Raw genomic sequence first — 21,857 nt, 5'->3', positions numbered from 1 at the left:
TAATGGAATGCTACTGATTGAATGATGGGAAATATGGGTGGGTAAAGCAACTCAGTAATGTGTCAACTCCCTTTATGATTATTATCAAGGTGTTCACACTAGATAATAATCATATAGCCTGTTATGCTGTCACTAAACCCTCGCTGGGGATATAAAACAAAAAAACATTCTAAGCGTACAGTGTTATATTGTACTGTGACATCTAAAACGACAGCAATCATTCTTGAAAACTCCATGTTCCCCTAAACCACGACGTGCGAGTCTACCACAAAGCTAAAATGAATTGTTTGGAGTGGACCATTTGCAGCTCACATTAAACCCACGTACAACCCACAGGTCACACATCGATCATACTTTCATCCCTTTTTTGGTGTGCAGCTAACTCCCTGCAGTGAGTCAGCTCTGTTCATCTAGGTTTGTCTTCCCTCCATCACAGCTTCTGGGATCCCTGACTCATATCATATCTTGAAGCCTCCTCTGGCTCTCACATCTTCTCACACCTCCAAGATTTCTAGCAATGTATTTCATGAAGTTTCCACATGTTCACATTCTCTGCAGCTCACACTACTTCTACTCTTGCCTGATGAGCAGTTGGTAGTTGAGGTACTTGCACAAAGGCACTCAAACAGTAGTTGGTAATCAGGCTAAGTACATTTACCACACTAATAGTAACACTAAAATGGAGTACAGCTGTATCCAGAACAGCTGAGTTGTACAAAAAATGACACATGGGACGAGGGCACAGGAATTTGCTCTCTAGGAAGATATATGATCCATCCATAGTTGACTGTCAAAAAGAGTTGAGTTGGCGTTCTGCCAAATGTCACCATTCACTGAGGGGAAGCTTAAATTATCTTATAACTTGGAGGAGGGGTTAGGAAGAGCAAGAACCTCCTAATCAGACTGGCAGATTTTACAGTAAGCGTGTGAGCATTTCACATACAGATTTAATCCGTTCAGTAGAAAACACAGACTCCTCTGACATATTTCTCTGCTTTTCTTGCTCTTACACACTCCTGAAATGAACAAACAACCTCCTCTACATCTTGTCACCATCACTTTTTATTCACTGATCACAGGAACATCCCTTCAATTTCTCAAAGAAAAGACATTAAAATGCTTCCATCAATATAGGCCTCACTGGAGGTCAGATAACTGACATATGTAGAGTGTAAAGTGTTGGTTATGTAAGCCAAATCATGTCAGTTTTTATGTTATATGTGTGGAGCCTGGTAACTTACAGCTAATCTCCACCTGCTGCCCCACTTGGAGGCTTCTACCCAGGGAAATGTAAAGAGTACTATAATTCTGTATGCTAGATAGCACTGTAGCTTTATATATATTCTATCACAGAGAGCCAGGGAGATAATAATGCACTGCTAATAAGTGATTTAGTTTCTTAAAACATTTTCCCAATGGGAATGATATAATGTCTCCAGTGCAGTTTAATTTGTTTTTGAAATGTCTGAGGGGTAAAATGTCTTCAGCCAAGGTGCTGGAGCTCCTGTAACATCACGTGTTCCAGTTAGGGAGCGAAGGCTGCATCAGCCGACCAAGTTCACGTTCAACCAAGCCGAACATTTGCACTAATGCCAGAAAACATTTGGAGCACCAGAGCTTGCCGAATAAATGTTGCATCTCATTACGGTAACTAGATTAGATGATAGTGGTAAAATGGACGCCACAGTTCTCACTGTGATTCCAAGAGCAGTTAATGTTTGCTGGCAGAAAAGCTGTTTTTCAGTTTCCTTTTTTAGTTAGTAATTATATTCATAATTTCTTGAGCATGACTGGCAAATACATTTCTCTGAAAAGAGATAACAAAGAACTACCTTGTTCCTCTTTTTGAATATGTGTGTGCTGATAGCTGGTGTATCGCCGGTGCATCTTTCTACTACAGTAATGTCATTACCATATAATCTGCATAGTGTGTAATAGTGTGATAGTTTGAGAAAGAGGAAAAACAGCTAAAAACACTTGATGCACTTGACAGATAAAACAACAAGAACAAGCCAACTTCCTAAAATAGAGTGCAAGAGCCTAAATATACAGCAGGCTCCAGTGATAGTGCACACCCGACAGCTAAAGCAGTGTCTATCTAAAAATGCTCCGGCCAAGACAACCAAACATCAAATATAAACATCATCCCAGATATTTATTTTCCAGCCACATCCCTATTTCCAGAGCCTGCGCCTTCCTTCCAGACAGGCTGGTATTTGTTGTGCTGTTGGAGGTGATATATATAGAGGAGACAGACAGAGAGGGATTCCAGTGGGCAGCAGTGTGGCTGAGCAAGGAGACGGTGAGGAGAGAAGGCCACTGTGTGTCCCTAACGCTGACCCACCCTGCTAATGACAGGGTGCCGTTCGGACCCAGCTAACCCCAAATTACTGCCCTCGCCACCAGCTGTGACCACTGCACTCTCAAAAGTAAAACTCTCTGGGAGACAGTCATTACGCTCTGGGAGCTCTTTAGATTGAAGCTATAGGGGATCCACAGAAGCTGCCTTGAGGGATCCCTTAGCAAAGTGTTCCTGAACCTGTTAATACCTTCACATAAATATCACATTTGATGTTTCTATTGGAAAATTTATAGGGATACTTAAATATATCAACTCCGACCATGTCTATTGTTCCTTTGTATCCTGAAATAAACGCAGTGAATCCCTAATTTCAGAGTGGGCTCTTCACAGGATTCAGGGGCCACACAACAACACAGCAGATACCATGAAAACTAAATATAACAACCAAAAAAATTCCAAAACTGCAACTAGATGTTGTTTTCCACAGCAGAAATACACTGTATGTTTTTATTTTTATGGTTGTGATACAGAGGACTGAGGAGATATTTAACAAAGTTGTGTGAGGGATAAGGAAGTTAAACAGTCCAGTAGCTTATGAGAAAAGCGGCAAGAGGTTTTTGCGGAGGACACTGACCTGTCGGTTTCTCTCATCCACGATCCGGGTGATCTGGATCTTCTTCCTCCCCATTGCCAAAACAACTTCCAAAACAAGTCAAAGAAGAATATCAGTAGGCTCCAGGTAGTGAAGGGCTCAGCAGACAATCCTTAACATACAGTGGCACAGTCAGCTCTGTTACTCCAGTATCAGCTTGGCATGGCTTGCTGAAAAAGAGCAAGACAGAGACAGATTCAATTTAATCCCAGCGTTATTCAGCCCTCACAGCACAACCCCACAAACACATGTATTCAGCAAATGCTTTCCAATATTTGCAAGAGTCAAATAGTGCATCACTTAACACGGGCTCATAGAGTGCTGCCAAATCCAGGTTGTTTACAAGACAGAGGATGATATCAAGAAACTCAATTCAGTAAAGAACAGCTTGCTAGACACAAAACATTGATTTTCCCATATTTTCAAATGGCTCTGTACTAAAGATTACAGTGCTACGGAGAATAATCTGTGCCAGCCTGGTCGCACCTGATGAATCATCCTTGCAGCGAGACTTAAGGCTGTCCTTTCATTCTTTAGTTGTCATTTTTCTCCTCACTTTGGTAGTGTAAATGCCCATGCACTGCTGTCTTTGTCACAGCTAATTCCTATGTCCTGTGAGGGACAGCTGCTTCTTCACCTGACAGCGAGGAGTGTCAGCTAGAGGGCATGACGCACATTAAGGTTAACTGACCAACCAGCAGGACTTGCAAGTCCAGCAACGAGGACATGATTCCCCACTACACAACAATACCAACTGTGTTTGTTGGGATTCAAATTTCTGCCCGTAGTGAAGAGGAGTGTTTTCCCTTTCCCTTTTGTTCCAGGCAGTCTTTTCCAGAGCACTTGGCCTCAGGGTTTTGTTTTGGAATCTAAACTCTAACCACTGGATCTATACCAAACACACCAGGAAGAGCAACTTGACTGAAAAAGAAGAGGAGAATTCAATCTAGTGCATCTCCTTCATTACGCACCTTGTGTAGCTGGCTCCAAACTCTCTTCCACAGCAATACTCCTTTGTGCACACCAACATATTCAAACCCTGCAGTCTTGAGTGAACTCGCCCCCTGCTCTCCTGCTTTCTACTCCTGCAGGGAGTGCCCACCTGCCTCCTCTGTCCCTCCTCAGCCTCAGTTTTTCTCAGCCCTGCCTTCCCCCTAGAGCTCCTTAGCTCTTTCCTAATCTCATCTGATCTGGGAGGAGGCAGAGAGTGAGGCGAAGCCAGGCTTTATCCTAACCCTCCCTGGATTACTGCAGCATGTGGAGCCCAGAGCTGAGCCACCAAAACCCCCACTGCAGACCCAGTTCACAGGGCTGGGAGATGGGACAAATGCATTTGTCATGCACCAGTGGGAATTTATCGGTGACTTTTTCTGATTTAAATGACCTCTCTATTTGATAAAAGATAATACAGTGGCAGTCACCTAAATGCCCCATACAGAAGATAAATGAAGAGTAAATAAAATTAAATAGAAAATCCCATGTTGGTTTAAAATGCATTTAAAGCCTAGCTGCTATTTCCTGAGGTCTTCCTTAGCCTGAGTGATTGTTTCAGTGCTGCCTATTGAAAACACACTTCCATCTCATATTTCAGATTTTCTTTTTTTCATCCTTGAACATTTAAAAGCAAAGTTGTACATAATGGCAATTGGTTTGCAATAGGCTGCACGCTATCATCTAACCCTTCCAGTCCAGCGCCAGCCCAGATCCCAGCTGACCCTGCCAAGTCAGTTCAGGGTACACACTGTAACAGACAAAGGCTCCTTGCATATTTGGGATTTAAAGGTCACAAGGATTTATCTGCTTTACAATCTGGATGATTTGATGGCAAGACACAAATATTTTCAAAAGAGAAGAACAATCCTTTCCCCCAACAGACATTTCCTGTGAAGATGTGAAGATCTTTGGTTTTTTCACTTTGACAACACTGTTCATCAGAAATAGTCTAAAGTCTCCAGTGTGTGGTGTTGTATATTTCATGAAGTAATTTTAGTGAAATACTGTAATATAAATATTTATTTCTGTGACATAACTCAGGTGTCTATTTTTCATTTAGTAGGAGATTAAGAATAGTTTCATTTTATTACAGAAGTTGTTTTCATTGTGTCATTACTGAAATGAAAAATGTTTCTAAAATCTAATTATATTAAACTGGGAAATGAACTCAGTAATCACTCATGAACTGAAATGCCAATTTGACAAACTGAATTTAGTCAAATTGCTGTTAAGAAAGCAAGTTACATCCTTAATAAACCCTGTCAGCACTGTACTACTAATTTGTTTTCCTAATTGTAATTGAAATGTAATGACTGTCTGGATTATATTTCCTGGCAGCATTTTGATTTTCTTTTTGAGTTCTACACTGACAAGTGATCAGGGTGGATGGTTGGATCAGACAGTCACACCACAGTCAGGGGTTCATATCCTGAGTCCTGTGTGAGGTTAGATTCGTTTTTGGCAACAAAAACTAACCAAGATTGATAATTTGTTTCTTAACCTCAGCCAAGTGCTGTGAGTGCCTTCACAAAACCATAAAAAGATTTTAAATTACTGTAGATGCTGCAGGCAGATTTTGTATTGCAAGACTGGATACTGTAGGAAAACTAAATCTGTGGTCAGTGAACATTTTGTGACTTGAAGATTACAAATTTGTATATAAATATGATTTCTTGGTGGCTTAAATACAGAATATAAACAATACAAATAAAATACAAATGTACCAATTCAATTATTTATGGGCAATCTTCTCAGTGTACCACAGTAAATCTATGTCTCAGGCTGAGGAGTCTGTGGAGTAACACTGGTGCCTGTTCTACATCTCTTGTGCATGTGCTTCCCGGACAAGTTGTCCTGATCAGTGCAGATGTAATATGTTACTATGGCAGAAACTCTATCTGGCTGGCGTGAAAATCAATACAGCACAGAGAGATGAGCCAACAGGCTGCAGCAACCAGCACTCACACAGATATCTGCAAGGCCGAGCCATTTATTTCATTACATCTAAAAGAAAAGTCACACCTAACCTAATACAATGAGCAGCAGTTTAAAAACATTTAATGGCAATTCATGACAGTTGCTAGTGTCCTTTGTTGACTAAATTATATGTTTACAGAGTGAATGCTATTGAGCCTCTTTATATTTTGAAAACTTGACTTCAATGCTCAAGTGTCTTTAGATTATGTATGAAAATATTGAAATTTTGAAAATGTTTTGGAGTAAACTGGTGATTACACACATTCCCACCCGAGTCACAAATGAATCTGTAAGATTCCTCTATGATTTTCTTTTGATAATAGATCAAGTATTTTTTTGTATCTTACACCTTGACCATGTAGAATAAAAACACATTTTGATCATTATTATATTCTGAATATTTCACATTTTGGAAATGAGTTTCTATATATATTTAATTATTTCCAAACCCTGGCGAAATTATCAAACATCAATGAAACTGCTTTGCAGTCCTCTAATCTATACTTGCTCTGACCTTCTCAACACCTCTCTTTAACTTCAAAACACATCCTGCCTCTGGATGTATCCTTAACAAGAAGTGCTAAGCCCCCGGAGCGAACCTCACAGCCAAATGCACTTCTCTTTATCTCACCCATGAAATCCAATTCCTGTGGATCTTTGGAAGCGTGACCATTCTTTGTTAGGGTATGAAACACACTTTTCCAAGGTTGGATTGCGCAGGATTTTATATCTGTTATGCCTATACAATAGCAGAATGTCACTTATTGTTGTTTTGGTAAACGGAGCCAAAGGGTTTCCATCTAACATTTTTCTACACATAACGTATTCTGAATGCTGTACATGGCTGCATGAGGAGTCATGGAGTAAACAGTATTTCTGATGGCTAAAATAGAGGAGCTGTCATTAAATAGTTTACAGCTTAACTAAGACATTAGTCATTAAAAAAAAATCACATTCTGGGAAATACACTTACTCGCTCTCTTGCCAAGAGTTAGATGAGAAGATCAATACCTGTATGTACTCTCATCCTTAAATATGAAGCTGAGACCAGAAGATAGCTAGCTTAGCATAAATCCTGGAAACGGGGGAATATCTAGCCTGGCTCTGTCCAAAAGTAATAAAATCCACGTTTTCATCATGACAACACTGCCAGGCGATGAGCAGAGACTCCAGGATGTTGCTGTGCCTGGAAATAGTCCAGCATGTAACTTTTAGTAAAACCACAAGTTGTTGTTTTCACACTTTCGTTACCCTTTGTTTAGTGACTAATATATTGCTATGCCGTCATAATATCAGGATCACTTAATAACCAGAACTGATGGTCAATTTGATTGAGACACTTGAGTGAATATGACCCTAGAAATGCTCTGTGGTAACAGAGGGAGACCATGACCTATGACTGTACTCACAAAATGTTAAGTGTAGAGAGTGGGAGTTTGAAACAGAACAGGGTGTTACTGATGAATGACATGATGTATGTCTCAGAATTTCAGCCAGCTCAAAGAGTATTGATTACCACAGAATGATGACAGCAGGTCTGGACACAGCTAAAACTCCTCCACGCTGCCAACTTCCTGTTAGCTCTGACAACTACAGTACCTCCTGTTTCATGACCTGTCTGCCAGTCAAAGAGGGAGCTTAAGTGGAAATAACCCTCCCACTACCACCATCCACGCACACCACCATTAACATTTTGTCATTCAGCGGAATGTAAAACTCTTTCTGAGTCCAAACTAATTTACACTAACTGCAAAAATAGAACAAACTTCAACCATTTTTGCTTTCTTGTCGGAGAGTTAGGTGAGAGGATTGATACTACTCTCGTTTCTGTACATTAACTGTGAAGCTAAAGCCAAGCTAAGCTAACAGACAGTTAGCTAACAGACAGTTAGCTTAGCTAATAGCTAGCCTGGCTCTGTCCAAAGATTTAAGAAAAACCCTACGCAGACTCACAGATGGCCTTTGTTACGTAGCTGGCTGCTGGCCCCAAAATTTGCAAGAAAGTGAATAAGCAGATTTTCACACAATGTCTAATTTTCCCTTTAAATTAAACCAACCACCTAGGAACACAGATAACAGATAACCCAAACACATCAGTTTGTCCTCACCTCCAAAGCTTGCTGTATTTACTGGATATTGGGGAAACTGTTGGAGTAAATTCATTAAGTAACATCTTTGTTTTAGAAGTTGTCAGAGTGTCATTTAAAATTAAGACACTGTGACTGAAGCTTCCCTGTGGATGTTAATTGCTCCGAATTAGCTTTTCAACACATTACTGAGGGTTTTTTCAACCTTCACTGATTGTTGTGTTGTGTCACCTTTAACCTTGCAAACACTCCTTCTAACAGTCCTTCTACCAATTATTCTTCAAAAAATGGTTTGTAAATGCTTCCACACAGTAATATGCATTTCATGCAGCCTGCACAAGAACACAGCAGAGCCCCTCTAACAATGGCCCGCTGATTCAATAAATGGAGTCAACAAAGAGAAAAAAAGAGAGGTTCTAGTAACAGTTTTAACATCATGACCAGTAATTAACAACCTCCCTTTCAACATTTCCTCATATAAAGAATAAACAAAATTAGAGCTAGTGAAGGTTAATCATGCTGGGTCTTAGCAGCACCAGGTTGTTTTCAGTGCAAAACGGCACAGAGTAATTGGCAACCCTTTCATCCCTGCTTCTCATTAAAGACCATGGGTTCATCTCTAATTGTGCTGACCCCACTGTGACCTCTGCTCCAGTCACTCCAACAGTGAATCAATGAGGCTTCAAGCTGATGGTACCCAGCATGCACCACTAAGTAACCCCCCAATCTTCTGCTACTAGTGTAATAAAGAAGCCACTGTCTCCGATATGTGCAAGAGTGAACATAATTTGGTTTGGGAGATCATAAAGCTGATCCTGTTTATCGGCGCGGAAACAGCCGTGGTGAGAATCACGGCCATTTGCTGAAAGATGAAAGAGTTTCTGTTTCATCACTGTTTGCAAAAGTGTTAAGGACTGATGACACAGATTATGTTCTTTATTCGTTTCTTTACCTTCCCTGCAGCTTTGCTCATCTCCTCACTCTCCTCTACTTCCCCTTTTTCCTCAATCTCATCCTTCTTCCTCTAGCAGCTTATTTGCATCGTATCCATCAGCAGTGGAGAGATTGCTCAAGGCACAACAAGGCGGACTGATAGAAGATTCTTCTCCCCCCTCTGGCAAGCCCGGACATTCTTTGAAGTTCTCATAAATGGGAGTTTTTTTAAAAGTTCTTGGGGGAACTTATTCATGGTAAACAGGCAGGATACGTGGTAGACCTGCTCCCTGAGGCGTACGGAGTGGGATCAGGCTTGTTTACTGGCTGAAGTGTTTAACACTTCCCTGTTTACAGTCCAACACTCCCCACATGCCCAGTTGTGAATATGAGTTTTCTTTGATGTCACGAAAGCGAATGACAATTTATGTAAAAACATAATGGAGCTGCAGCTACTTAAAAGCACCAACAACGAAATTAGCATTTTCTTATGCAAATGACGCTCTGGCACAATGCACAATCTTTGAATAAGCAGAAGTTAATACACGTGTGACAACCAGCGACGGCAGCTGCAAATGAGTCTCCTTGTAAATCTGAACAAAGACAAAACCTGAGATTCAGCTCAATGAATGATGTTCCACTTCGCCCTATTTTCTGTGGCTTACTGAGGCAGGAGCATGTCTTTTATAGGAGCAAGGAAACCAAGTGCTGCTGTTGTATGCTGCAGGCACAGCAGGAGCATGGACTGTGATTAATTCATCACCCACAGTCAGACAGGCTAGCCTCTGGTATCATGCAGCCTGAGTATCGACGCTGGCCTCTGCTGCTTTGTGGGTCACAGAGCTAATGAGTTTTTTTGCCTGAAATGTAATAATTAAAGTCATCTCCCTCCACCAGCAGCCCAGCCATTTAATGCCAGGCTGAAGGCCAGGCAGATTAGATGGCTTAAACTGTCATCTGCCATATCACCCCACTCCCAGTCAGTTAGCAAACTAAGATCTTGTGTTACTGTGTTAAGTATGAGTCACTTAAAGAAGGAAATGAGAGTATATAAAATCTCATGTGAGTGTGTGCATACGTTCATATAGGGTGCAAGAACAAGACAATAATAAATGTGTTCTTACAGAACATAACCTACGATAATAAATTTGTGAATTTCACACCCAATAAGCCCATAGCTTCAGGCCTGAAGTCATCAACACTCTATTCCCCTGCATGCTGCAATGTTACTCACAATCTCCCAGCCTAGTAAAAACTCCAAGACAGCAGTCTGTTCATTTAATTACTGGCCCACTGTGATGTCATTTCATTATTGTGTTGCTTTTATGACAGTGGCAGTGGGATAAGATTTTCCTGTCTCAACACAGAGACACTGATGTCATGCCTGCAACACAGATTGAAACACAAGCTGCCCTGTAAAATATGCTTCCCCTTCCATACTCTGTTCTTTTCATAAAAAACACTAATTGGTCTTCAACTGAACTTTCAAATACTGACACAATACTTTTTTCTCTCTGCAATTGTTATGTTTCCCTGCAAAGCCAAGCAGTGATACTGAGTTGCAGTGATTGTGAACTGAAGTCAAATGACACCGTCTTAGTTAAATTTGTTGTTTCCAAACTGTAATCATGCAGCATGTGCAGTGTAATATTCATAACAGGCAAAAGAGACCACAGCTCTGTGGGGCCAATAAAATTAAAACATTTCCAAATGCAACTGCAAATGCACCTTGGGTCCTGACATTTGTCTGGATGTAACTCTGACACATACCACCCACCTAAACATTGTTGTAGACCAAGCACACCCCACCACGGCAACAGCACTCCCCAATGGCAGGGGCCTCCCCCAGCAAGACAATGCTCCCACCACACCACTGAAACTGCTCAGAAAAGTCTCAAGGAACACAACAAAGAGCCCAAGGTGTTGACTTGCCCTTCAAACTCCCCAGATCCCAATATGATTCATGGAGGCCCCACCCCACAAGCCACAGGGCCCAAAGGATCCACTGCCAATGTCCCAGTGCCAGACACCATGGGGCACCCTCAGAGGTCCTGTGTCCATGCTTCACAAGGGGGGCTTACACAAGACACTAATGGCAACAGTACCAACCTCATAAATGCTAATGATAAAATAACATTTCTTTGTAGAAATCAGTAGAGAAATGTGAATATTATTGCAAAGAGTAAAATCTCTGACCACATCTAAGATTAAAATTAAAATTAATGTAAAACAAACCAAATTTAACTTTATGTCTTTGAGACAACGTGAGTGTGATGCAAGTTCAACTTAATCCAAGCTGCAAGACAAAAGACACAAGGCTATTTCTGGTGCCCCTGCTTCTAGAACTAAAAGTCCCATTCATTTTTCCCTTAGACAATTTTACGTGACTCACACTTGGAACGCTCCTACAACTTGGATGGGCAAGAAACTCTTCCAGTCAAACAGATATTCCCCTCATGAGTTGGCAGAGACCAGACCAGGATGAAACTGGCTGCAGTCTGCCTGACTTTGAATACAATACACCTGTATCTGCAGTCTGGTCTGGAGCTCCTGGTCCATTCTGTGGTCAATGATAGTGGCGAGGTACCTATATTCCTCTCAACCCCTTTCTATTTTCTGTCCACTGACTTCCAGTTCAGCAGGACTAGGTTTGTTCTGGCAGAGACCGACTACCATCTCTTTGGTTTTAGAAGCATTAAGGTCAAGATTTGCCCCTCTGCACCACTCAGAAAACCTGTCTATTTCAGTCTGAAGCTATCCCTCTGAGTCTGTGTATCGTCTCCAAGTATTTGATGTCTGGGACCTAGCTTCTGCAGTTGTACATGTACAAGGTGAAAAGTACAGGAGAGATAAAGGACCTCTGCCAGGCTCCTGTGGAGACTGATTTGGAAGGGCTCAGGTGACCACAGGACCCCAGGCCACCTGATTTCTACCAACCGGAAAGGACAAGACCCAGAGGATGAGGTATGGATTAACATTCATTCTGAGCAGCTTTTCTTTCATCAAATGGAGTTGGATTGTATTAAAAAAAAAAAAACCTGAAAGGTCCACAAAAACATTCTGACTTAGGCGTTAGGCTTCTCTAAGTTCTATGAAGTTCCAGGTTTGGCTGGTGTGTGGTTTGCATGTTCTCCCTGTGCCTGCGTAGGTTTCCTCCAGATACTCTGGCTTCCTCCCACAGACATGCAGGTTAGGTTAACTGATGACTCTAAGTTGCCTTTAGGTGTGAATGTGAGAGTGAATAGCTGTTTGTCTCTATATGTCAGCCCTGTGATAGACTGGCATCTGTCCAGGGTGAAAAAATGTTCATGTGGACAGCTGAATGTGTAAATAAACTGTTTGCTGACACGCTAGCCATATCTTCTTAAGAGGTGATGATATGTCAGTGCACAATTTATTTCTGCTGTCATCAAGGGGCCAAAAAAGTTACTGCAGATTTAACTCAATTTAACTTTAGATATGGATGAATCTGAATTTGGCCACACTGTACCATGATTTGCTTCTAGCAGCACTGACAAAAAGTTCTGAATTCAAAGCAGCCCTGTTTCGTGGTTCTGATTGGCTTCAACAGCAGCTGAGGTTCATGGGTTTTATAGTATCTAAAGATGATAGTATGAAACTAAACTGAACCCTGACCCCCCAAGGGTGCCCACCCAGCAGTTTAAGAAATGCTGCTCTACTGAACGCCACAGGAGCAAGGCTAAGCAACACCTCTCTCTTGAAAACAAGTCTTAGCAGCAACCACATATACAGTATACTGCAGATCTGCACTATTTCTCTTTCCCCCCTCCTGCTCTATGCTCACTGCAGATGACTCTGTAACTGAGTATCTCCAGTCTCATCTTTTGATCTACTAAATGATATTATAATGAATTCTTTAACATTTTTGTTTGTTCCTGCTCTTATTGAAATTCTGTGCTTTCAGCAAAGTAATATTTTCCTTTTAATGTTGTGAAGTGACGGTAAGTAGATCTGAGGTCTCTATCCTGAGGGTCCTCCAGGCAATCTCCTACCCCCCACCCCTGACTCCCCCTTACACACACACATTCATACATTTTCCAACACTACCATCTCTCTCTTTGAGATTACTGGGTAAATAGTGGACTCTTTTTGAAGTGAGTGTATGTACAGGACAAGTAGAGTTCACTCAGAGTCATTTTACAAGTCCTTCCACATGCATTCATCCTGCATGTCGGAGGTGTATACAGAGGTAATGAAGATTGCGCCTTACAAGTGGCACCTCAGACAGGAAGAACATGACGCACATGTGCCACTAAAGCTTATTTATGTAGATATTTTAGGTTTATTTTAGTTTGAGTGGCACAAAGTCAAAACTTTGGCCTATGTTTGAAATGGCTGAAAGTGTTTATGGCAAGCTTCAAGCTACATCTAGAAAATTAAACTTCAGTCTTGAATTTAGAGTGTTTGACACTCAAGACAGCCATTTGTCCTGATCAACAGGGAGAGAAGAGAGTGTTTTTAATGTGAAAACCACTGCACACTCCTATAAGGTCAGGGATAAGGAGTGAAATCAAAGTTTTACATTTAGCCAAGAAAATTAGTGCTCAGAGTATACAGTCTGGTAGTGTAGTGCTGCAGGAGTAGTTTCTATAGATGTTTGTTTTTTCACCAAAGCTGGGTGAATTTGCTCTCGGCTATTACCCATTCACTGAATTGCTGGCATGAGAAAAGATAGCATAACTGGGTTCACCTGATCAGCTTCTGGGTCACCTGGGATTAGGGTGTATATTTGCTGAAAGATGTGTGAGATCACACTGGGTGCTCCTGCTGGAAATTAACACCAGACTTAACAGACAAGGCAGGCTGACTTCAGTTTGTAGTCACCATATCACCAATAAACAAACAATCAGCAGCTGAGTTCATATGCCAGTCTTTACCTAGTCAAACTATAATCATTCAGGATTATTCAGGGAGCCGAATGGTTAGGGTGTGTTAGGGCCTTAGTGCCCTGAGCAGCGAGTCCCCGGCTCGACTCCTGATCCGTCTGGATCCTTGCTGCATGTCAATCCCCTGCTCTCTCTCCGTGTATTTCATGTCTCTCTCCATTAATCTATCCAATAAAGGCAAAAAGGCCCAAAAAAGTATTGTTAGTATTATTCAGGACAAACTTATCACATGAGCAAACACAAGACAGAGATATCAGGATATCACAAAATGTTTCTTCATAACAAACACCAGCACTAGTTTACTAGTGTTTTTCATGAAGAACATTTTAGTTACATGAAGCTGTACAAAATCATCCTAATGTCAAAGCTAAGCAAAACAAAGTAAGATGATTAATAAGGATATAGAAGCACTCGAAGTTAAACACACTACACTAGAGTGTATGGAAGTTGCTCGTGTAACCTAGTCCTCAACTCAGCGTGGAGTGAGACTGTCTTCATGTACAGCCAGCATTAATGAAGTGTTGGCACCATTAAGAACCGTGTCAGGACTCTGTACAGACCCAAACCACTCTCTGGTCTGGACCCTGTCTCTGCAAATCAACACTGAGTTTAATTAAGCCAAGCCACGCTGCCATTGACCCAACATTACTGTTTAAATTGGCAGGGCCAAGGGAAACCTATTTACTGGGAGCAACAAAGGCAGTTTTATATGACTGCAGGAAAGTAGATTGCAAGGCTAATATTTGGAAATTGTTTTATTTGATTTCTGTATTTATTGAGTGTAATTTCTGAGCTCCTCTGCGGCATATTTAGCATCAAACGTGCGGGTGTGTGGCCCAGCGGTCAGACGGCAGGCAGCCAGAGGTTTGGCTGGTTTGGAAGGACCAGCTCAGGCCTGATTACTGGGGCGACCCTGTAGGGAGAGTTCTCAAGTCCAATAGATTAGGAGCCCTTCCAGAAACCGGAGAGGAGAGGAGAGGAGATCAGCCAAAGCATTCAACATAAAACACCTATTATAATTCCCCTGACTCTTAAACATTGTCTGCAATTAATCTGAAACAGGAAAACCAGAGTTGCTCAATGCAGCTCCAAACATTTAAGCAAATATTCTGTGAAGGTCTGGACTGATGGAATCTGAGCTCAGTGTAGCTAATTAAATTAAAAGAAATAATGTTTTATAACATTAAAACCCGAATAAATAGCTGAGATAATTAGTTACAGCCATTCCAAAAATATGACATAAGTACATCAGAAAATGAGGAGTCATCACTATAACTGTTACGGTGTTGGATGACAACAAACTAGCAGATGATCTACCAAATGAAAATAGTCTTTGTTTCTTCAGGTAAAATATCAGGTAAAATAGAAAAAGTGGCAGAGGAAAATTTCAATTTTAGATCTAAGCTGCTACGGAAGAGGGCAGAAGGGGAAGGATGTCTTTTATTCTGGCAAATAAATGTGAGCAGTGAGAGCACTTTCACATTGAGAACAGACTCATCTTCTCCTCACATGAGTCATAACACATTGACACAAGTCTGCACATAACTGTTTGTGTCAAGACCATCTGTAATGAATGAAGCCTTATTACTGGATGTGATGAAACTATCTGTGAAAATACAATAATTGCCCCAAAACCGACATGATATCTGTTCTATGTAATCAAATCAGATAGAAGAGGTATACTGTTTCATAAAAACTTGAAGTTGAAGATTTAAGTGCAGCAGACAGAACTAAAATGAGCTTGTGCTGTTCCATAATCACATCAGTCTGGATGTTAGCATCGGCACAGACAGGTAACAAGCCTGCACAGCAGGAAGAGTCAGCTAAACCTCTCGTCTTCTCTGCTCACTGTGACACAGCGTGTGATTGGTTTAGCCAGGCATCGCCACAGCTAATCAAAGTGGATAAGATATGCATTAGTCCACACGGAAGCAGCCAGCATTGGCTTAGGGTCCACTAAAGCAGGCAATGTAATTGACTAGAAAAAACTAAGTCAGTCAGTCAGTCACAGAGAACTTGAAATAGCTTCTCAATAAAATACACACAGTGCAGCCTCTATTTCTTCAGCGTGTGGTGCAAAAAGAGAAGCCTGTCCTTCAGAAGTGTTGCTATTTCTGTTTACCACAAGGCCCCAAATATTCTATCATTAGGGAAACTAGGAGGGAGAGGAAATACCACTGGGGAACACACGGGCTCCGTACAGCCACACAAACAAACCTAACTGACGGGGTGGACAAGTGGACAAAGGCGGTCATGTTACTAGTAACAGGTTTTTCTTCTACAATACGTGTCCATTTAAAAGTGTCACAGAAGTGATATTTTCTCACTCAATTTTTTCCACTCACTATGATTGATTGATATGACACACTCCTGCTGTAAATACCCAGAGTTTGGTGTAGCTTTCATGGGTGGGAAAAATGATCCACCATAATATAAAACATGTTCCCACTGAGTACCGAAAAGTAAGCATGAGCAGCAAACAAGCAGTAGCAACTTAGAAAACTACTTCTTCAAAGAATTCTTTCTGAAATAAATCACAGTCACCATGCACCACCACAGTGCAATAATTGTTCTCTATATTTATCTTATTTCATTCTTATTTTATTATACCTATATTTTGCATATATTAAGAGTTTACGGTTTATTGTTTTATTTTTCTTTATCCTATTTTTACACCTGTTTGCAAGCAGTTGTTGTCGTTTGCAAACTGTCCTGTGTGCTGCTTCTTTCCTTATAAGCTGCTGGAAATTTAATTTCCCTGAGGGAGTCATCGCAAAGGGATCAATAAAGTCAAGTCTAAGTCTCTTAACGTTAATTTTACTTTGTCAAGATACAGTATCTTGTTTTGTTGGTGTATATCTCTCTATCTGTCTATGTGTTTTTGCATGGTGGAGTGTTGTTAGACATCAAGACCGGCACATTTACGTTAGCTGGATTTGCTTACTGCCTTTTTAGGTAACAATGCAAATGATGTCTGTTCAAACCAGAGCCATTACGCTGGAGGTTATTCATTTTCTACCATTTGTTTTAGTTGTATTAAAAACAGTGTGACACAGGAGAAGTATAATGTTAACGTTTGGTAGCTGGTATGTATTTTATTTTATCTTATTGAATGCTTCAAATGGCCAATTTAAATTACAAGAATCAACAAACTCGAGACCGAAATCACCCAAAGAGGAGGGTGAATACTGGTTCACACACCTTTGCATGATGGAAACAATGAAGATATGGAATTCAAACACAATGCAAAGCTGCAGAGTTTCATTTGTAGAGGTACTGAAACCTGAATCTGTGGCTTAATATTCACGTAAATAGCCCTAAATAGGCCTATGATAAACTCACACCTTTATGTGTGGTCACGAAATACAATTCCAGTCCTTTATCCTGTGGGCAAAATCACCAACACTCACCTTACCATTAGCATCCATGTTCTGATGTTCTCTGGTTTCCGAGGTCAATTCACAGATCTTTCTACTCTTAATTCTCTTATTCTGAAACGTCTGAATTTCTCCACTTTTTCAGTTTTAACACCTGGCACAAATAAAACTAATCCTCTGTCAACCTCCAACCAACATGACATTAACTGACATTAACCATCACTTTCACTTTAAGTCCTGTCACCACCAACCAACCACCAAGCCTAAAAACAAAACTGACACACTAGCAACCAGCAAATGTGTCAAATTCATACTCATGTAACCACATTTTTCTAACTAAAAGACCAAGTGCGCTTGATTAAATGGGAAAGGATCCCAGAAATGTTTAAAGCTCTGATTCTCATGAAACAATATCAGACATCCAGCCAACCATTACACAGCATGATAACCATTTTTTGGAGGGTGTCCTGTTTCTTTTGGCAGATGATATTAAATGCCTATTAATGCACGTTTGAAATATTTTCTCCTGTGTTATTCACACATTCAATATCTCAGTAATGGTTTTTATATGCAGCTCCATGTATTCCTGTGTATTTCAGCTGATGCAGGGCTGACCGAGGGTTGGGTCCTTTTGTGTCCCAACCTACTCTCCAGACAGGCTGACCTTACTATGAGGGGAAGTTACGTTCTTTTAAATGTAAACACAGGAAACATACATCTTAATTAGATTTACAGTAATCAGAACATCATGTGCATGTACCCATTATACATATGTGATATGAACAACTGTTCTCAGTGAAATACATAGAAACATACAATATGTCATGTGATGGGCCTTAAAGAATTCAAACTACCTCCCACATTTAAAGTTTAATGCAGAACACAAGATGTTTTGGGTTTTGCTGTTGGATGACTATAAAGATATCCACATAAGACCCTGGATGTATATTTACACATATGCCTTTGGCTGAAATGTGTAATGAATCCAGTCCTCCAGCAACATTATTCAATGTTTAGCTATTTAAAGGCAGCAGAAACAAGCTGCAAACACAACATTGATATAGAATCACCTTCAAGTTGATAATGTGTTAGCACGCAGGTGCCTATTTACACGTACAGCAACATCTGCATTGAGGTTGTGTTTCTGATCACCTGATGCACTGATGTATTCACTCCTCTTTTAGGTCTGTTTTGGGTCTCCACCAACTCCTGAGGAAAATGTCTGGCTGTGCAGCTACTCAATTTTCCACTATGCTCATTAGCTTGTGGCTAACTTTGTCTGTCTGCTGTTTGGCGCTGAACAGATACAGTGTACAGAGCTTTTTGTGCAGAAAACAGTTGCCTACTGCAGCTGAAAACTGCGCTGAATAGAGAGGCAGGAGAGAATTAAATGAGTAAAGTTATGGTCTAGAAAACAATGAGCTGAAAGACAATAAAACACTTTCACAGGGCTGAGGGGACCTGCTGAGTCAGGAGATTATTCTCATACAGGAGATCTCTCACATACAAGTAGTCATACGATCGAGTCTACAGCCACACTAGCAGCTACTTGAGGTTAGCACAGCAATGCTTTGAGCTACATGCTAATGTCACAATGCTAACATGTTTACAGTGACATTGTTAAGCTCATTGTCACAGCCTGATTCAATAGTAATCATTTTAATCCTTTTACAGTTACCTAAGTGTATAGACAACAACAAAGGCACATACTGTTTATGCTGAGTTATTGGCCCATTATAGACATCCATTATGCTTCATGCCATTCACATGATAACTGAACTAAACTCTGACAGAAGAGACACATCAGCGCATTACACTGCACTGTAACGTAACGTGTTATACTCCACATTAGACAATATCAGGTTATCTAAGCTTGGTAAGAGACAACTGACTGGAGATGGAAGAGTTCTTTCATCCCATATGCTCCCTGTGGTCTCAGCAGTCTGACAGGGTGACAGTGTAACCATGACCTGATTACCTGTCCCCTGAAGCCTGTAATCACTAAAGCCAGCAGACAGGCACTGTCGGTCCGCTGACAGGGAGGATAATTGAAGGTGACGCTACATGCTGCTAGCCAAGCTAATGAAATATGAAAACAAAGAGCAGGGACAATGCAGCAGGGCATCAGGGATGCATAAACTATAGAGCGGCGACATATTTTGTCTATTCACCAGCCACTTTTCATTTAACCTGCCAAACTATTTTTTTCATTTTGGTCTCGGATGATAATGATCGGTGGTTTAGATTTGCTTACATGCCACATATTAGCTTATTTAGCTCTCTCTTCTCGTAGACATTCCTGTCAAGTCTCAGGTTTTAACTTTACTAATGTTCATCCAAGACAGAAGGGTGTAGTAATCTTAGTTAGTCCTGTTGCACTGCAGAGTGCCACTCATGACACCACAGTTACAGTGCTGACTATTAAAAAAAACATTACCCCTCATCAGTCATATCACTAGTAACGTTCTGAAGGGACTTCAGATATGGGCCAAACTGGCTAACTTTGACTGACCTGTCACACAACAGCAAACAACCTCCAAAAAAACATGATCATGTTCATAACAGATCAATTTTGACACCTCAACATTTTGTGAAATAAATACAGAATTTTCAATTGAAAGACACTGGAGGACATTTCCCAACTTCCTGACTGAGCTAGGAGTTGTGAGGCTCAGAGTGCATGTAAGTCATGGAAGAAAACCAAGGCATAGTGAATAAATAAAGCAATTCATTCCAAAACTAGCTATCGACTTTTTGAGAATCCCCCAGTCCCCGCCAGGATAAAAAAGCAAATCGGACCATCTCATGCTGCCTTTATACAGCTCTCTGTCACAGGGAGATCCTCTGTGGGAAACCAGTAATTTCATGCATTTATTGAGTTATGCCGAAAGACAACATTCAGAAATACTAAACCTATATTTGCCTTGAGGCACAAAGTGTATTGGAACCTCTGCTCTCAGTTTCACTTATCACTTATCTTAATGAGCTGGAGCTGTCTGCTTTATGAACAAACAATTGCAAAGCCACAACACTGACACAGTAAACACAGCCAGTCTAAAGCCAGTTTAATATGAGCAATTAGGATTGTACACAGACTTACAATATATCCTAAGTAATTTTTTACTATGAAGAAATTCATATATTTATATATATATTCCCTATCAGATTGCTACCTGCCCATTTTGACCCATAGATCAGACAGTATTACATTATTGCAGACATACTGATATCGGTTTAAATGCTGGCCAATGAGTAACAAGAAATTGTGGTAAAGAAATGATGAACTATGTTTCATTTAAAAACAGTATCATCATTGCATCCACCTGAGAACACTGAAGTTGATTGTACGATTATTCAAAATGATGATGAACTGTACTGAATGGACCTATGTTTCCACACATCTGTTTGCTATTGTTGCTGTGTTTCCTACCTGACATACCTCAAGTTAAGAGTACTTGTTTTGAATTCATTTATTCCAATAAAGACTCCTCTAGTCAGCGTTTCCTGCTGAGTATTTTACTCCACATCCACTTTCTCTCAGTCTAGTCTGGTATGACAATTGGCTAATGTTAGCTCATGTTAGCTAACTTTAGGGCAACACTAAAACCATGAATTGTGTAAAACAAAAAATAAAAACATTACTTGAATAAAATGTTTGATGTTTCCTGTCTCCTCCTGATACTTTGTAAGTCACTCAGCTGTTTGTATTGCACTTGTCTGCCTGGCTTCACCAAACCCAGAAGCAGAGGACACTGGCTAATTTTTGGAATAAAACCTTTTAAATTCACATAGCTACAACAGTATTGTGTGTGTTCTGTGTGACATGAATACACTGGTCCAACAACCTTTTATCTGAGACTGCTGTTTCATGCTTTTCCTTCCTATGGAGTCAGTGTAACAGTGTGGCTACTTCAGGGACATCCAGTGTAACTGTGCTGCTCAACTGTTCTGCTTTATCATGTTAGCATTTGATACTTCAACGGCCACAACCACAGAAATTACTACAGAAATACACTTTGTGTACCAGCAGGTTGGATTATATTCAGACAGACATGTAAAGTGCTGGACGTGCTATGTGTGTGTGTGTGTGTGTGTGTGTGTACATACATAGAGAGAGTTAATCAAAGTTTTATAAAGCTCTCCATCACGGCAGCATATCACATACAGTACACGTACTGTACTCACACACACTGACACACAGCCGCGAAATCACAACAAAAATAAACAACCCTTGCTCCACAGTTACTGTAACACGCATGAATTCAGGCGAACAGAGCGTTTGCTGTCATTACTTCTGTCTGTTTTGCGAACACAACGGAGCAAGCAACAGTTTGTTAGCAACAATATCGCAACGTTAACGTTATATGAAGAGTAGCGGCTCCCCTCCCTCTCAGTCTGAACAGCAGAGAGGACAGGCGGTAAACACACTTCCTCGCTTATTAAGACAGATGTGTTTGCTCCACTTACCCCTCTGCCCTCCGCGTGCTTCTGTAAATATGGATAATTTCTTCTTCTTCTTCTTCTTTTTTTTAAATCAGTGTCTTCGTTAGACACACACACACGCGCACACACACACACATACAGAGCCTCGTCCGCTATATTTGGGAAACTGACAAACTCAGAGCAGCA

The 21,857-nt window shown here is 40.7% G+C and overlaps 1 protein-coding gene across 3 annotated transcripts in view; it reads right to left on the bottom strand.

Annotated features, from left to right (window-relative positions):
• The window catches only part of LOC108897746 (myocyte-specific enhancer factor 2A), a 40,770-nt gene extending 18,913 nt beyond the window's left edge, over nt 1–21,857 (bottom strand). For 2 of the 3 annotated variants that reach the window (XM_018697507.2, XM_018697508.2), the window contains exons 1-2: nt 21,696–21,857; nt 2,937–3,124 (exon numbers count right to left, since the gene is read on the bottom strand). In XM_018697507.2, coding sequence (XP_018553023.1) covers nt 2,937–2,990 — 54 coding nt within the window. In that variant the 5' untranslated portion in view covers nt 2,991–3,124; nt 21,696–21,857. Of the gene's footprint in view, nt 1–2,936; nt 3,125–3,925; nt 4,077–21,695 lie in introns of those variants that run through there. The other variant, XM_051076391.1, reaches the window with a different exon arrangement.

This window comes from Lates calcarifer, linkage group LG2, assembly GCF_001640805.2.
Source record: "Lates calcarifer isolate ASB-BC8 linkage group LG2, TLL_Latcal_v3, whole genome shotgun sequence".
Lineage (NCBI taxonomy): Eukaryota > Metazoa > Chordata > Actinopteri > Centropomidae > Lates > Lates calcarifer.
Note: the sequence above shows the minus strand (reverse complement) of the source record. Positions and strands in the feature narration are given on the sequence as shown.